The sequence below is a fragment of the Myodes glareolus genome, chromosome 9 (genome assembly GCF_982192425.1).
Source record: "Myodes glareolus chromosome 9, mMyoGla1.1, whole genome shotgun sequence".
NCBI classification, from domain to species: Eukaryota; Metazoa; Chordata; class Mammalia; order Rodentia; family Cricetidae; genus Myodes; species Myodes glareolus.
In genome coordinates, this window is record NC_142034.1 from 40833634 (window position 1) to 40849542 (window position 15909).

A 15909-nucleotide genomic window follows, 5' to 3' on the forward strand; every position below is an offset into this window, starting at 1 on the left:
ATGGATGGAAATATATTGTTAAAATTACTTTGCGGCAGACACATGGCTCCTGCTATATTACAGTTGGGTAATAAGGTCGGGGACCCTAGCCCCCACCCCCAAGCCCTGCAGGATAGGTTTGATCATTCATGCCATCACGGGGGAGGAGGATAGGTGGGGAAAGAAAATAGCAGAAGAAGAAGAAAAATGCAGGTGGTGGGGGCAGGAATGGGTGTGAGGGCCACTGAGACAGGCCTGTGGAAATCGATTCATTCCATGTTGTCCCTGTGAGCTTCCAGGCTGCTGGAGCAGGGAGACCAGGGTTCTGAGCCAGAACCCTGCCCTGGGACCCTAGACCTGGACCCTGACTATGGTGGTGGAGGTCATCCCCTGTCCAGCTTGAGGATTGCTTAATAGGGATGTGAATCTCAGGAGGTCAAGGCCCCTCTAGGCAAGTGCCATGCTTGTGCGAGGGACCTGGGCTGCTGCAGAGACCTGGGTAGCAGCAGGGTGGGGGGTGGGGGTGGGTATTGAGATGGCTACTGTGGTCCTAAAACCCAACAGTGTGTTGCTAGGAGGCATTAAGGCTTAAAATAAAAGACTCCAACAGAACAAAACAAAACCCCCAATCACCAGACAACTGCTCTCCGGGAAGCCTTTGGCACAATCTTGAATGTGCTTCCTGGCAGGCAGAGGCCTGACTCTGGGCAAGAGAGAAAAGAAGAAACCTGTGTTTACTCAGCCCTGTGGCAGGTGCCTGCTGGTTGTTCCCAGTGCTTCCACAGTGGGCTCTACCCCTGCACATCTTCCTGAGAGAAGGCTCCAATGCTCCCAGGCTGCAGGTGGAGAAGCTAAGGCTCTGGGGACCAATTTTCTGAAGTCCCTGGCTCTCAGGTCACCTGGCTTCACTGTAGTGGTAAGGGTTGCGCAGGCTGGGGTGCCATGGAGTTTCCCCAATAGCCCCCCTCCCCATGTGACTGGGCTCCTGAGCCCTCCCTGCAGACCAGAGGCTTGCAGAAGCCTTTGGCTGAGGGATGGACTATGAAAGGAAGCTGGCTGGGCCTCCATCACACAGTGAGGGGAGTTGGGGTCTCTGGGCTTGGGCTCTGATGAGTTGTCCAAGAGTCCATAATGCAAGTAACTCCAGGAACTCTGAGCCTTGACAGTTCCATGTCTGGAGCCTTGGGCCACAGGCTCCCCACCTTCCATCTGCACATCTGCATACCAAAATTTGTAGGTAGAGAATCCAGCACTTTCAGCTCCCCAGCCAGCCACAGAGGCAGCACTTGCCTTCAAATCTGGTTCTGAAAGCGAACTTTTCACCGTCCAAGGGGGTACACGAGATGACAGTTAATGGCCACTTCCAACGCCAAGACCCACAATTCCAGATGGTAGCACCACAACTTCCTTCCACTCTGGACCGATCTGCAATTTTTTTTTCCCCTGACCTGGTCGCTGTTAAGAATGCTACCTGTGCGGCATCAACCTCAACTCTCAATAGCTTCTGAGCACTTTGTGGAACATGAGGTCACAGCTTCGAGAGGTCTCTAGACAGAACATCTCGGAAAGGAATGGCTACACACATGCCTGGCATTTAGCTTGCCGTACTGCTCCCCAGCACGCAGCCTCAGTTTACCTGTTCACCTCACCCCTAGGTGCCGAACACTAGGCCAGCAGGTACCTTGCCCCGGTTTTGTCTCCCCTGGAGAAGATGACACTGACTACCTCACCTGCAGAACAGCATCCTGGAACCTGACCAGGGCTCCTGAGTCACCTCTTCCCAGATGCCTCCCATGTTCTCTCTAAATTACTAATTCTCCCTTCCTTTCCCCCTCCCTCCTCCCCTCCCTGCAGCATTCCCAGTCCCTTCCGTAGTGGCTCCAGTTGTTCAGTGACAAGTCTCCTCTCTCTAAGACATTGCATTAGAAACCTCTTTAAGAACAGATTAGCAGAGACAGATAGCTTCGTCTTCACACTCAACATGGCTCCTGGCACACACTAATAACATTAGTAATGATAATATTGACAACCGTCATTTTTATGCGTTTGTTCTGTGCTGGGTACGATCTGCTGAAATATTTGGCATAAAATAACTCATTGAATCATCACAATACACCCCGCAAGCGGAGTGCTTTGACCATCATCCTTTGCAGAAGAGGCGCGTAAGCAGAACGTGGTTAAACAACTTGGCCCAAATCACCACGCAAGGGGCAACGGAGTCAGGGAGTTTAAAGCCCAGTGCAGGGAAAGGGTGGGTGGAGGAGGAAAGCTCTGAATGTCATAGCCAGGTGGACACAGAACAGGGTCCTCTGCTGGCTCCAGGGATGACTCAATGCCCGACACCAGCTAGAGGGCACAATCAGTGCTCAGCAGACAGAGCAATGGCTGCCCAACACAGGTGTGTGGTCAACAGAGGCCAAGGCTGGGAAGGGCTGTCAGGGCCCCGGGGGGTGTGGGGGACTAAGCCCCATCACCACCTGTCCTCTCTGCCTTCTCAGGTCTCTCATCCATTGGCTGGCTACCGGCAGATTTTACCTCTCTGAGAACAGCCACAGAAAATTGAGATCTTTTTTTTTTTTTTCTGTATTGACAGCAGAGAAAAATGGCCATTTTTCCTATTTCCAAAGGAAGAGTTTCTTCCCATTACACAAAGGCCCCCAAACAGCTATGGAACCACAGGAAGAACAAGGCAAGAGACAGATGGACCCCTGGCTGAGATGTGGGCACCAGGGAAGACCAGTGGTTAGTGTCTGACGGTGGGAGGCTAGGCCAACACCAAGACACTTGCAGGTCAATGATGAGGGAGGCAGAGAGGTCCCAGAGCAGGTGACCTGGAACCACTGCAGGCGGCTCAGAGACTTACAGGAAGCAGGCTCTGTGGTCTCTGAATGCTGGCAGAGCCTCCACCTCTTGATCACAACACCCCAAATCCCCAAATCAAAATGGTATAAAATAAGGTCAAGTAAAAACATGTCACACATAGGTCCTAGTGAGCAGGATTATTTACAAGGTTAGATAATTAGTTCAAAGATGAGACTCTGGAGAAGGAGAAGAATGCTGTATGGTCCTGTGAGGTGACCACAATGGCATTCGGCCTCCTAGGGAGGTCAGGAGGCTCCTCTCTTTCAGACCCCAGTCCTGCCAACCTCCCACCTTCTCAAGTGACCACACCTACCCAGGGCTCTTCACCAGCCTTCCTCTGTGAAGGCCTGTAGATACCGAAGGGTCTCACTTTCATTCCCTCTCTCCTTGGAATTCATACTTAACAACGCCCTATTCAGCGGGAGCTCACTTTGCTATGACAGACTGCTCGGCTCAGTTGCTCTACAACTCCCCACTCCCCTTAAAGGATTTTTGCTCCCGACAGCATAGCATACCCAATGAACGTGTGTACTCCCGACTACTGTCCCCCACTGACTGCATCCAAGGACAGTTAGCCAGCAGCCTGCGGAGTTTTGTTCCAGGACTGCCTGGGAGGATAGCTGACCCCGTGCAATAAGTAAGTACCAACTGAATACTTTCTGAGGGCTGAAGATGGTGTTTATGTATACTTCAACATACGCAAGGGTTTATGCACTGATTTATTTAGACAATCAACATATACACCATGGGCCAGCATGCCTCTGGGGACACCAGGATGGCACTGACAGGAAAGGGTCACATGGCATCCAGGCACATTTATGATCATGGCCAGGAGGGAAGCCAGGCAGTGTGCCATTCAAACGGGGAAAAACCAGAATGGGTAGTAATGTTAGTGAGTCCTCTGTTGTCTGAGAACCATGGTGGGTGTCCTTGCTAGTTTTATGTCAACCTAACCGAAGCTAGTGGTATTGGACAGGGAGCCTCAATTCAGAAAATGGTTCCATAAGCAAGTCTGTGGGCATTTTCTTAACTAGTAATTGATGTGGGAATGTTCAGCCTATCTGGGCGGGGCCACCCCTGGGCTGGTTGTCCTAAGTTCTGTAAGAAAGCATGTTGAACAAGCCATGTGGAGCAAGCCAGTAAGCAGCACCCCTCCATGGCCTATGCATGAGCCCTGCCTCCAGACTCCTTCTCCATTTAGGCTCCTGTCCTGACTTCCTTTGATGATGAACAGCAACATGAAAGTATAAGTCAAATAACCCCCTCCTCCCCAGCTTGTTTGGTTATGGTGTTTCAGCAATAGAAACCCTATGACAGTGGCTTTCTGGATGGAAGGAATGAATTGCTCTCTTGAAGACTAGGTTGGTAAGGTGAAGTGTGTGTGTGTGTGTGTGTGTGTGTGTGTGTGTGTGTGCGCGAGCGCGTGCGTGCGTAAGCCATTAAGAGATTGAACACACCTAAAAGATCAAGGGAGAGAGGGAATCTGCAACAGTCTACTGGGTTCACTGGCCCCCACTTTCTCTGCCCACGTCAGTGCTGTCCCTAGTGGCAAGAGAACCCCAGGTACAGAGTGAGAAAGCCTGGATTTAGAGCTGGCATGGCCAGAACTGCTCACTGGGAAGTGGTTTCCCATGATGATCACCTGGGACCACAGTGGGAACACTGGTCTCAATTGCAGACAGGTAGGAAGGAGTTTTGTGCCCCTGCTCTTAAGGGTCCCACATTGCTCATGTTCATGCTCGAGATTGGTGATAAGAAATGTCTCTGAGAATCTGGACCACATCCATCCTGATGTCCCTGGACATGTCATTCTCCCAGGTACAAAGATAGGGCCAGGAAAATAAAGACAGGCTGACAGGCTCTACAAGCCAAGTATGTAATTACCAGCTGTTTGATGGACTGAACTGCAAAAGCCATTTGAGTGAAGAAAGCAAACTACTCGCCTATTCTCATGGACCAAAAAGTCTGGGGAGAGAATACAACAGGAAGGACTTGTGTTTGATAAACAGGGGAACTTTCTAAAAGCAGATTATTTCCTAAATAATTTAGTAAAAAAAAAAGAGAAAAAAACCCCAAAACAAAGGACTTTCTTCAATTACCTTTTCTACTCTTGCCTCTTTTATTGCAGTGAATTATTCATTTTTGCAACCATTCATTTATGCAGCAAGCATTGAATTATCTAGGTAATTGCTTCTATTTCCCACTCATCCTGCTGGGTGCTGAGAGCCAACAAGGCCTGGTTGGTTGTTTTTTTTTGTATGTGTGTCTGTGCGTGTGTACTGAGAGGTGGCAAGGAAGGAAGCAGAGCCAAAGGGACGAAGGGCAAGACACAGCAGTGACTCACGGACGCTAAGACCATGGGTGATGGCTACCCTGAATGTTGGCTTGTCTCTGTTACCCCACTGGCCTCACCTGTCCCCTTTCTAAAGTTCCATTCGTCCTCCATTGACAGCATTTGGCTGGCTGAGCATTGGCGCTGGCTTTGGTGGGTACAGCTAGACAGAGCACTACCAGCTTGAATCGATGGCAAGGCAATGCCCACTTTGCTTTTCAGCGAAAGGGACAGAGAAGGAAAATAGAAAAAGGCATTTGTTTTCTCAAAAATACACAGGTACACACCTGGCTCATTAATTTCATATTAAAATTCTGTGTCGGGTTCAAGCAGGGAAGAAGGGAGGATTGCCAGGGATGGGGCAAAGGAGCAGGGAGGGTCACTGGAGCCACGTGTTGGCATTTGCTGCAGGTGGAAGGGTGGAAGGGGGCAGAGAACTTGGAGGTTAAGAATGGCAAAGGTGGAAAGCAGACTCAGGAGAAAGGAACTTCCTGGGGCTAAGGCATGCTGCGTGTCCTGCAATCTGAGGACTCCAAGCCCCAACTGCCTTACAGAATTGCTTTTGTGCTGCTGAAGGGAATCAAACCCATTGCCTTGCACAGGGCAGACAAACGTTGTGCCATTGGGAAATGACCTGGATTTCTCTTTCACCTTTTGAGACAGTTGTCCAGGCTGGTCTTGAACTTGAGCTGTAGCCTAAACAGGTCTTGGGTTTGGGTTCCTCCAGTGTCAGTTCTCTGAGAAGCTGGGCTCATAAATCTGGATACAAAAATGCCTCGAGGTGGCTCAAGGTGGGGGTCTTTGGCCTCTGTGGCTGGGCTGGGAGGACCAGCAGGGAGTGAGACTCAGCCCTGAAGTTCTATCAGCTGTGATGTGTGACCAGAGGTGTTAGGGAAGCCTAATTAGGACTGTCAGGATGGCTGACCACTGTGAGCTAGCTTGGGACTTGCAGAATATCTTGGGAAGTCAGGGTACCCTGCCCTCTCTTAGGACTGGAGGGGGAGGGGGGGAAATGGGAAGCAGTGGAAATTTTCAATGGTATTATTTATAAATAAAAAAAATCTAAAAAAAAAACTGCCCAAGGGCTTTGGCCAAATAGGCTTCAGGGTTGGTTTATTTTTCAGCATTATCTTGCTGCATGAGTTCCAGGCCTTTTCCTGAATGTCTGCTTCCTCATCCGTGCCTACTAGAAGGCTGGGATTGGTTGTCCTACGGTCTCCTCTTTCAGTGTTCGAAGCTGACAGGGCCAGACCTTGCCCAGGTGGGTGGGCTATATCCTGATGGATGGAGGCTAGGCCTGTAGTCCCACCCCACCCCCAACCTCATGGGTGCTTTTGCAGGGCCCAGTTCCAGTCTTGGCCTTCAACAGAGCCTCCTCTAGCTGGAACCCTGCACCCAGCCATTCTCAGGATACATTCCAGCAAAGCTCATTCTCTGCCACCAAGTTTAGAACACACCCCCACCTACTGGCCTCACACGTTAACAGAGCTGAGCTCCACAACCAACACAGGCCTTCAGGCCTGGCCTGCTGCTTGCCCAATCCTCCAGAAAGACACAGTAGGGGGGTGGGAGACACAACCTCCACGAGAAAGCCGTGGGGTGTGTCAGAGGGCCCGTGGCTTCCTAAGAGCATGGCCCAATGTGCTACCTGCGATTTACAGCCTGGAGGAGTCACTCAAGGAGTGTGGTCTGGGCCTGCCTCCCCTTCTTCCTCTCCAAGAGCTCCACCTGTCTCTTTCCCTGCCCTCTTCCCTCCTTATCCCAGCGCGCCAGCTTCCCCTCATCCCTTTCTTCTGACCCATTGCTGTGTGTATGCGGCACAGGAGAAGGGACTGACAGGAGAGAGTGTGCAAAGCATCGGGCTGGCTTAGGGGACTTGATGCATGTGGATGCCAGCTCCAAAGGTAGCTGGTCAGAAGTCATAGGAGAACATTCAGGAGCCTTGAGGAGCTGGGGGTGGCCTGAGAGAGTCCCTGGTGGAGGTGCTTCTGGATCTGGGCTTTAAAGGCTGGGGTAAGGGTTTCTGAAGGCAGGGTGCTGACCATGGAAGGCTGGGAAGTGACACAGGGCACCTGAGGCCCCAGGAAGGACAGAGCTCAGGAGCACCGTGGGGAAGATGTACACTGGAACAAGGTCAGGAAGGACCCTGATACCAGGGCAAAGAATGGGTCTTCGGTCCCATAGGCAATTGGGGAGCCAATAAAGGTTACTGTGTAAGAGAACAGACCAAATCAGCTCCCCAACAGGCTCAATCACCACCCTGACCCCCAGACTCCTGTTGAAACTGAAAATTAAGGATCATCTCCCAAAAGACAGATACTAGAAAACAACCTTCTTAGCTCTTTTCAGAGGTAGTCTCGAGACTGGAAACGCCAAGAGGTAGCTAAACACCCCACTCTGACCACCCTGCAGGACTGAGCTGGCCCCACCAAGAGTGTGGTGCTCTGTCCACACAAGGGCTCTGCCCAACAGTCTGGTGGAACCCGTGGAACCCGAGAAGGAACTTGTGGGCCAGAGACCACATGTTGTGGCTGGGAGGAGGGGGACAGGACACTAGGGAGGCAGTCCAAGGTCACCCTGCCCAGTGGCGACACAGTCTGACAGAAGCCCAGGCTGCCTGACCTCTAGTCTGGCTGTGTGATCAGAACCCCGTGGCCTCTGTCGCCTGCCAGGCATTGTACACTGCAGCAGAATCCCCCATGCCCCTACCTTAAGATAGTCTAGAAAACCTACTCATAGTTGGCCTAAGTGACAGTAAGTCCGTGTATCTTCCTCAAACCGAGAGGAGGTGGCAGGAGGGTCCTAGGCAGTCCTGCGGGATGAAGGCCTGGAGCTCAGGTTCTCTTAATTTTCACATTATGTCATTTCTTTCATTTTGTTCTTGCTTGTTGGGGGTATGTCCGAGTTTTAAAAGTAAAACTGAGGCATGGGTTGACAAAGCGACACTCGAGCTTCGAGAAGGACTTAGAAAGGAGCCAGAAGTGGGAACAATAGGGCACTGTCCACCTCCTCCACTATCTTCTTCCAAGTCAGCCCTTAGTCCTAACCATGCAAGTACTGTGCTAGCATTGAGTGTGGACAGGTTAAGGACAGCAGTACCTGTGAGCTGTGGGGTACCCTGGACCCACAGACAGTAACATCATGAAGCCCTGGCTAAGGTTCACAGCAGGCAGGACACCCCAGAAGGCCTGCCTAAGACAGGGGCTTAGGAATCAGACCACTCTGACAGGCCAGGAAGAGAAACAGATCTCTGCAGCCAGGCCAGAGAACAAGCAGGGCATAGCAAGGATCTATGGATAGCAACTGAGCTGCCCAGGGGCCAACGTTGAGCTGGTAATGGGACCCAGGCACCGGTAAGAGCCACTCCTAGACAGAGGCCTGGCTAGCTCCGCAACTGTCTTACCCTTCCTTACCCACAGTCAATCTCTCCAAGGGATGAAAATTCTTCTCTGGATGCACCCTAGGTGCCCTCCGTACCCTACTCCTGCTAGCCATTGCCTGCAAATTTCTGAGGAAACAAGGTAATCTCCACTGAACCAAAGGCAAAACAGTTCACCCCACAGCAGGAAGAACCCAGCCACCCAAGGGGGGGAGGGGGTAGTTGGTTCCCTTCTGCCTCCCAGTCTTTGGATCCTACAGTTCCTAGAAATCATTCTTTCTTATTCTTTCAGCCATGAGAATGAACCCCAGTTGGGGTGAACAACGCCCCTGGTTAAAGACCTTAGGTGGATTCACAGTAGGCTCAACCAGGCTCCGAGGGATTGCATAGATTGGGGCAAAAGCTGACCACCACACGTCGAGGGTTCTAAAACCTCCAGATGGCCTGCTCCACCAAACCTCTCTCCTATTCTGTCCTTGGCTCACCTCTCGAAGTGGGACATCAGAGTCCCTCACCCCTAGTCAGACCTTTGTTGGTTAGAGAAATGTCCTGGGTCAGCTGCGTCCACGTTGGGCGCAGCAGAGAGCTGTACTCTCACCCCGCCTAGGTCAGCGCCCCTCGCCTCTTGGAGCATCTCCAGCTTGCGGAAGCTGCCACAGCATCCTCCTGGCTCAAAATCTGAGTTCCCACTCTGGGTGGGGAAGGCTGTCCTGAGACTGCTCCCTCCCTCCCCCCCGCCCCGTCTTCAACCTGCATCCTCGCTGTCTCACTGCACAGGAACACTACCCCAGACCCCTCTCACCTACCCCAGTCACCTCTTTCCCGCGGAGCCCGGAGCCCCGGGCGAGCCTGGGGAGCAGACGCAACAGATTGCAGAACGCGGGAGCGCGGTCCCGTTTCCTCCGCGCGCCGCCAGCCTCCCGGCCCGTGCCCGCTGCCCAGACCCCCGCCCGCCTTGCTCCGCGAGCCGGCCGGCCATCGAGATGCAGCTCACAAGCCTCCCGGGCCCCTACCGTGCGCGTCCCTGCCCGAGGCCCGCTGCAGGAAGCCAGGCAGCGGGCCGCACTGCTCGGAACCCGCTTGCGCGCCGGGGCCGGCTAGCCGGGATCCCGTGGGTCCCAATAGTTCCCAGCCTCGCGGGCTGCACGGGGCAACGCGGCCGGGTGCCGGGGACCCAATCTAGCTCATCTCTAGCATCCCTCTAGATCTTCGTGGGCAGACACGCCCCCAGGGTCTCAGGTTGGACCCTGCAGTCTAACTCGGAGACCACGGGAAAGAACCCCTTCTCCAATCTCCCCTGGACCGACCTAGGTCCCTTCAGCAGGCTCTCGAGGCAGGCGGGGACGCCGTGCTGGTAGCGCCGGCGAAGAGTCCAGGGGAGCAATAGGATGAGGGTGTTCCTTCCTACCATTCTCCCTCCGCCCCCTCCAGGGGCGCCCGCCGCATCTTCACCCCGAGTCTGCGCCGCGACACTTACCGTGGGCGAGCAGCGCGGAGAGGCAGAGCAGGGCGGCGCCGTGGCGGCCCGACATTCCTGGGGCCATGGCAGAGGCGGGGGCGGGAGGGGTCCTAGGGGGCAGCAGTCCACGGCGACTCGGTCTCAGGCTAGGATCGGTCGCCTCCCACTCACTCTGGAGTCCAACTGTCTCTGTTGAGGTTTCAAGGGCCAGAGAGCGCAATTTGGAGACACTCTGAGGGGAGGGGGCGTCCCAGGCACCACCGGCTACACCCTCGGAGCCAGCGCGGGCGCAGCTCCCGGCCGGAGGAGTCTCCACCTCCCAGGGCTGGTGCCCCCTGCAGGATCTGAGAGGCGACGGGGGAGCCTCACGTGCGGTCCCGGGGTTCTGTGGCCACCCACCTCTCGGAGGTTGTCGAAAGCTGCGTGCCAAAGCCCTTGGCCTCTCAGCGCCTCTCCTACCCGTCCTCGCTTCAAGGTGCAGATCCCCAACGCGAACCCGGATAGCTTTGGTTTCGGTGGTAACCCCACACACACAGCGCGGCTTTCTTCTTCCTCCAAGCACCCTGCAGCAGCCCGGAAAATCCCACGTCGGGAGCAAACGAATGATTTCTTTTGCAAAGAGAGAGAAAATCCAGGCAACTTTAATCCAAATGGGAAAGGAAAAGTTTCCTTGCAGGGATGAGACAGGCGACGCAGGTCGCCACCACCCTAGGCGACGCCCAGATGGAACGCCTGAAGTGGGTGACCAGATGTTTGTCCCTTCGCAGTGTTCGGTCTTGGACTCCAGCGTGCTCTCTCTAGTCTCGACTCAAGTCTGCGCTAGCACAGGCCGACTCGGCGCCTCCTGGCCGGGCTGGGGCTTGATGGCTGGAGCAAGGGTGGAGCTCTAGGCACCCGCTGCCCCATGGAAATGGGGCTTGGAGTAGCGAGGGAGCGGGAAAGCCAGCTAAGGCGCCCCGGCTCGAGCTATTTCTTCCCGGAGCGTCTCCTCCAGTATCCAGCCCGTGAGCGTCGTAGAATGGGAAAGGGGTTAGTCAGCCCACGGCAGCACTGGGCTACCCCCTCTCTCCTCTCGGGTGGGGTGCCGCTGTCTCAGTAGAGGTGCCCTGCCCCGCCTCGCATCGCATCGCTCCTCGCCTTCCCTGAGGGAACCTGCACAAACCTTGAACTTTTCCGGGGTTCAGAGTCTCCGAAGCCTTGTCCTCCCCATCACCCCCGCTTTTCCCCTAGACACCCGCTTGCCCGTTGCCTTGGTGCGGCAGGGAATAGGCTGTAGCTCTTTCGGAGTCAGTTTGGGCGAGCGGATCGCCGCTCCAGTCCCGGCTGCGGATGGAGAGAAGCGGGAGTGCGGCCAAGGGGCTAAGGCATCCGCACCTGCGCAGCCCCTGGCCGAGGAAGCAGCAGCTGGTGCTTAGGAGGCCCAGCGAAGAGAATGATGCCGGCAGGGGGGCCAGCTCTCCTTGGACGTGAGGGGGGGGGGGAGAGGGAGAAGAATCAAGGAGCGGGGAGGGGGGCGGGGAAGAGGCGGGGGGGGGGTGAGCCACAGTTGCTCGAAGCAGTCGCCACCGCCTCCACGGCGCTCCTCAGTAAATGATTCCAGAAAGAGACACACACACTGATGCTCGCCACCCTCTTCCTCGGTCCGGCATCCAGCGCCCACCAGGACCGTAGCGGGCGGGCGCCCAGCTTGGCGCGCTCGCTCCCTTCTCCCTCCCCCCTCCCAGATTCCCCGTGATCACGTGGCCCCGGAGCGCGCGGCCCACGGCTCGCGCGCCACGGAGACTCCCCCCTCCCCCGGCTCCCCTGTCTGTCCACGTGTCCATTCCGCATTCCCAGCCTGGGGGCGCGCGCGGCTCCTTAATGAGAGTCAGCCCAGGGCTGGCCTCGCCGTTCAGTTCTCTTCGGCTTTACATTTAAATTTTTTTTTTTCCTCAGCGGTTCAGGTTGGTGCTGGGATCCGAGTGGAGCCGGCTGGCTGCTGCGACTGCGGTTCTCCTGTGTAGACGCCACCGCAGACGCCGCCGATGTCCCTTTTCAAAGGATGCCAGCTCCCCGCTGGGTGCCGGAGATGTTTTCAGCGGTTCCACCCGAGGCGCGGGTAGGGGGCAGCCTCCCACAGCCTCTGAGTCCGCGTGGGTCTCTGCAGGGCACCCGGTGGGAATCAGCCCTGTTGCCGCGCCCAGCTCCTCTGGTTGGAGCTCCTCGGGCAGGGATGGGCAAGGGGCGCCGCTGGGGGCAGAGGAGGGATTTGCCACTGCCTACAGGTTGTTTTGCAAGCCTCAGGAGGGGCTGGGAGGATATGAGAAACTGTCTCTCTGTACTCCACCCAGTCATTGGCTGAAGAGGGAGTGATACGGGGCGGACATTCGCTCCCACCATCACACCTCGTCCATTAGAAGGGAACTCAAATCAGACCCGACAGTCAGCCGTCAGTCAGACGTGGGATCAATGGCAGTGACTTGACAGCGTTATTAGGTGTCATGAGGGAAAATCCTGAAAGGCTAGATCTTAATCGGCCCTATTCCGGAGGGGCAGACTCCGTCCCATGAGAGGATGAAACTTGTGTGTCACCCTTCTATACCGGATAGAATATGGGGCTTTGAGGTCAGAACAAAGGTTGGTGGACACCCTGTCCACACCTCGTCTGCCCATAAACAAGTCCTAGCTCTCCGTATCCCGTGAGTTACCTTTTCCTCCAGAAAGGGTCACTTTGAGGAAAACAGGCTTGAATGGCTATGGGAACCCTTTCCCTCCAAGCTGCTGATTGTTCCTGTTTGGGTTTCCTATTAGAACCTGCCTAGCTCTTCTTGCACCTCCCCCATAGCTGACTGACTGTAACTCAGAGATCCACTGGGGAGGACTATCAGGTTCATTGGAGGCCCTGGGGACAGATCTTGCTGGGGTAGTCACAGAAGGTAATTCTCATTAGGTCCCTAATGCCTGGTGGCAATTAATGTCACCTAAGGACTTCATAACCATCCCAAGGAGAGGCAAGCCAGCAATCAGCTGCATGCCCTCCCTCCCGGCGCGCGTGTGTGTGTGTGTGTGTGTGTGTGTGTGTGTGTGTGTGTGTGGTGTTGGCGTGAAGAGTACAGATCCACTCTTGAGGTAGGGATGATTCTGTGTAAAGAGGAATACAAGCTGATCCTTCTGTTCTGCCCCCTCCCCCTTACAGTGGGGACCCAGAACTTGGAAGTGGCCAGAGGACAGAGACACACTTCTCCCCAAGGTTCTGGCCAGCGGCTCTTCTCCACAGCTTCTGTCTCTGACTCAGGAGTCAAAGAGTCTGAGGGCTCACCCTCCTCTCCTGGCTCTAGCTAGAAATAGCATAGTGTGCTGGGCAGGTTGCTAGTAACATGGGCTTCATGGGTTTCTCTTTACCTCGACTCAGCTCCCCCTTCTTCCACCCCAGCTTTCACACAGTACTGTGACTCTCTAACCTCACAGGTGCCGTGGGACTAACCATGAGGAAGCGAGAATTAGCTCTTATTCCCATAGACCTTCTGTTCTGGAAGGGAAGGATGCTAAGCTCATGAGCCGGACAGTGGGGTTACGGTCACGCTTGCTTTACTCCTGGAGAAGATGCAGGCTATCTCAGGAAGGCTGAGGGGCCTCACCATCATTTTTGTATGTGTACATTTTGTATGTGTATGTATGTGGGTGTACATGTGCCTGTGGAAACCACAGGTCATTGTGAAGTCTCTTCCTCAATATCTCTCCATCATCATCATCACCATCATCAGTCTCTCACTAAACATGGAATTCACTGTTGGGGCTACACTGACTGGCCAGTGAACACCAAGGCTCTATCTGCCTGTCTCTGCCTCAATGTGGGGGTTACTAGACTCATTTCACTATGTCTGACTCCTACGCATTTTCTGTTGACTTGAATTCAAGTCCTCGTGCTTCGGTTGCAAGTACTTCACTGAGCCAGCTTGCTAGTCCATGGTCCTTTCATCCTTACAGAGTGGAGTTCTTTTCTCTAATCCTATTCTTTTCATACCGTCTATGGGCATATGCCCTTCATGGGCCAGGAGCTGCCTGCCAGGTCCCCAAATGCCACATGTCCCTCTTCTCCACCTCAGGAGTAAGGACTGTTCACTCCATCTGGAAAGTAGACTACCCAGGGAACCCCAGTTCTACTGCTATCCAGGTGCCCTATCCCGGCTTCCCTAGAGAGGGGCTAGGACCACCTCTTGTCTTCTGGACCATGTGACAAGCACCCTTGGTCTCACCAAGAAGTCTTGGTCATGGTTTCTAGTGAGCTATGCCACTGGGATCAAGATAGCAGAAGTCAAGTACGTGGAGGCTGGAGAGAGGCCTGACATGCTTTGTTAGGTCTGGCCCAGGACTGTTTTGTCTCCTTGCTTTTCTTTTCTGAGTGTCTTTCTGGATGGAACTTTGGCAATGGCTGGGGCTGTCTCTGTTGCCAGCTCCTTTGTGATGCCTAGAACAGATAACAAGGAATAGGGGGAGGGGAGGGAGTGGGGCTCTGCCCCAGCACCCTGTGCACATGCTCCTCAAGACCCAATCCAGAGCCAGCATGGCTTCCTATCTGCCTGAGGAGCTCCTTTGAGTGTGCCCTGGCTTTCAGAAGGCCCACTACTAAGATGGTATAGGCCAGGGTGGGCACTCCCAAGAGGGTATTCTTGGGACCTCCTGGAGCTCCTCTTCAGATTCCCTAAGTTAGCTTTCACTCTTGTTCTTATTGCAGACATCACAGCCTGTTAACTCTGCATTCCATTTCATTGACTACTTTGATTTCGTGAGTGTATCGTGTATGCATGTGTATTGGGTGCACTTGCCCTCAACCCTGTGTGTGGCGGGGGAAGGGGGAGCGCTACAGGCTGAGTTTAAGCATCTTCTTATAGCGCTTCAGTTTTCTTTTTTCTTTTTTTAATTTGGAAAACAGGATCTCTTACTGAACCTGGCGCTCACTGTTTCAGCTAGATTGGTCGATGAGCCCTGCGATCCCCTTGTCTCCATCCTGCCCAGCATTGGGGGCTTACACCTACACATTGCCACTCTTAGATTTTTGCATGGGGATCTGAACTCAGGTCCTCACACTTTGTACAGCCAGCACTTTCGCCACTGAGCCATCTCTCCAGGCAGAAACAAATCCTTTTTTATTGAGTGTTGTGTTAGGGATCAGAATGAATAGGCTGAGCTAGATAACACCCAGATGGTAGAAGCTAGAGAGCCTCGGAAAACTCATCAGGGACCCGGTGGCACCGAAAACTAACATTAGGAGTGCCTTTGATGTGCCAGGCACCGATCTTGGGATTTTGCATGCATTGTGTGAATCCTTGCCACACCCTTGTTCAATAGACACAGTTAATACTGCCTTATCCAGTTGAGACTCAGAGAGTGGACGTTTCTTGATTAGGGTCACTCGACTAGAAAGCAGCGGCAACAAACAAAATGTGTGATTCTAGAAACCAGATAGGCAGCTCACCTGACCATTTCACTCCCCTGGGCTCCATGGTCAGCGGGCTACTGTCTCTCCTTGGTCATGCTTATGGCTAGGAGGGTTCTAGGCACACACAGAACTTCCAGTCCAGAGAAGCCATTGGGGCAAAAGGAGGCTGGTTCTGGGTGTCTGGGAGCAAGGGACCACTGTTTCCTGTGTCCCTGTCCGCAGCAGTTCAGCCTGTCACGGCCCTCCCCACCCCCAGCAGTGACTCACAACTACACAGTCAATCTACATGGAGTCTAGCCATGGCCACACATGCTTAGGGTTATCATCACCATCACCCAGCCTCTGGCCTGCAGGCACCTCACCTCCCCCTGCCTGATGGGCTCCTAGCTAAGATTCCAGGGTCATTACTAATCTCTGTCCATGAGGATGTCAGCACTGAAGGCCAGAGACCTGCTTCCAGTTCTGTAAGGCAAGGCAAA

The 15909-nt window shown here is 54.1% G+C and overlaps 1 protein-coding gene across 1 annotated transcript in view; it reads right to left on the reverse strand.

Moving 5' to 3' along the window:
• The window catches only part of Tmem132e (transmembrane protein 132E), a 53743-nt gene extending 42260 nt beyond the window's left edge, over nt 1-11483 (reverse strand). The window contains exon 1 of the mRNA XM_087910222.1: nt 10030-11483. Coding sequence (XP_087766348.1) covers nt 10030-10096 — 67 coding nt within the window. The 5' untranslated portion in view covers nt 10097-11483. The remainder of the gene's footprint in view (nt 1-10029) is intronic.
• Nucleotides 11484-15909: the final 4426 nt, after the last annotated feature.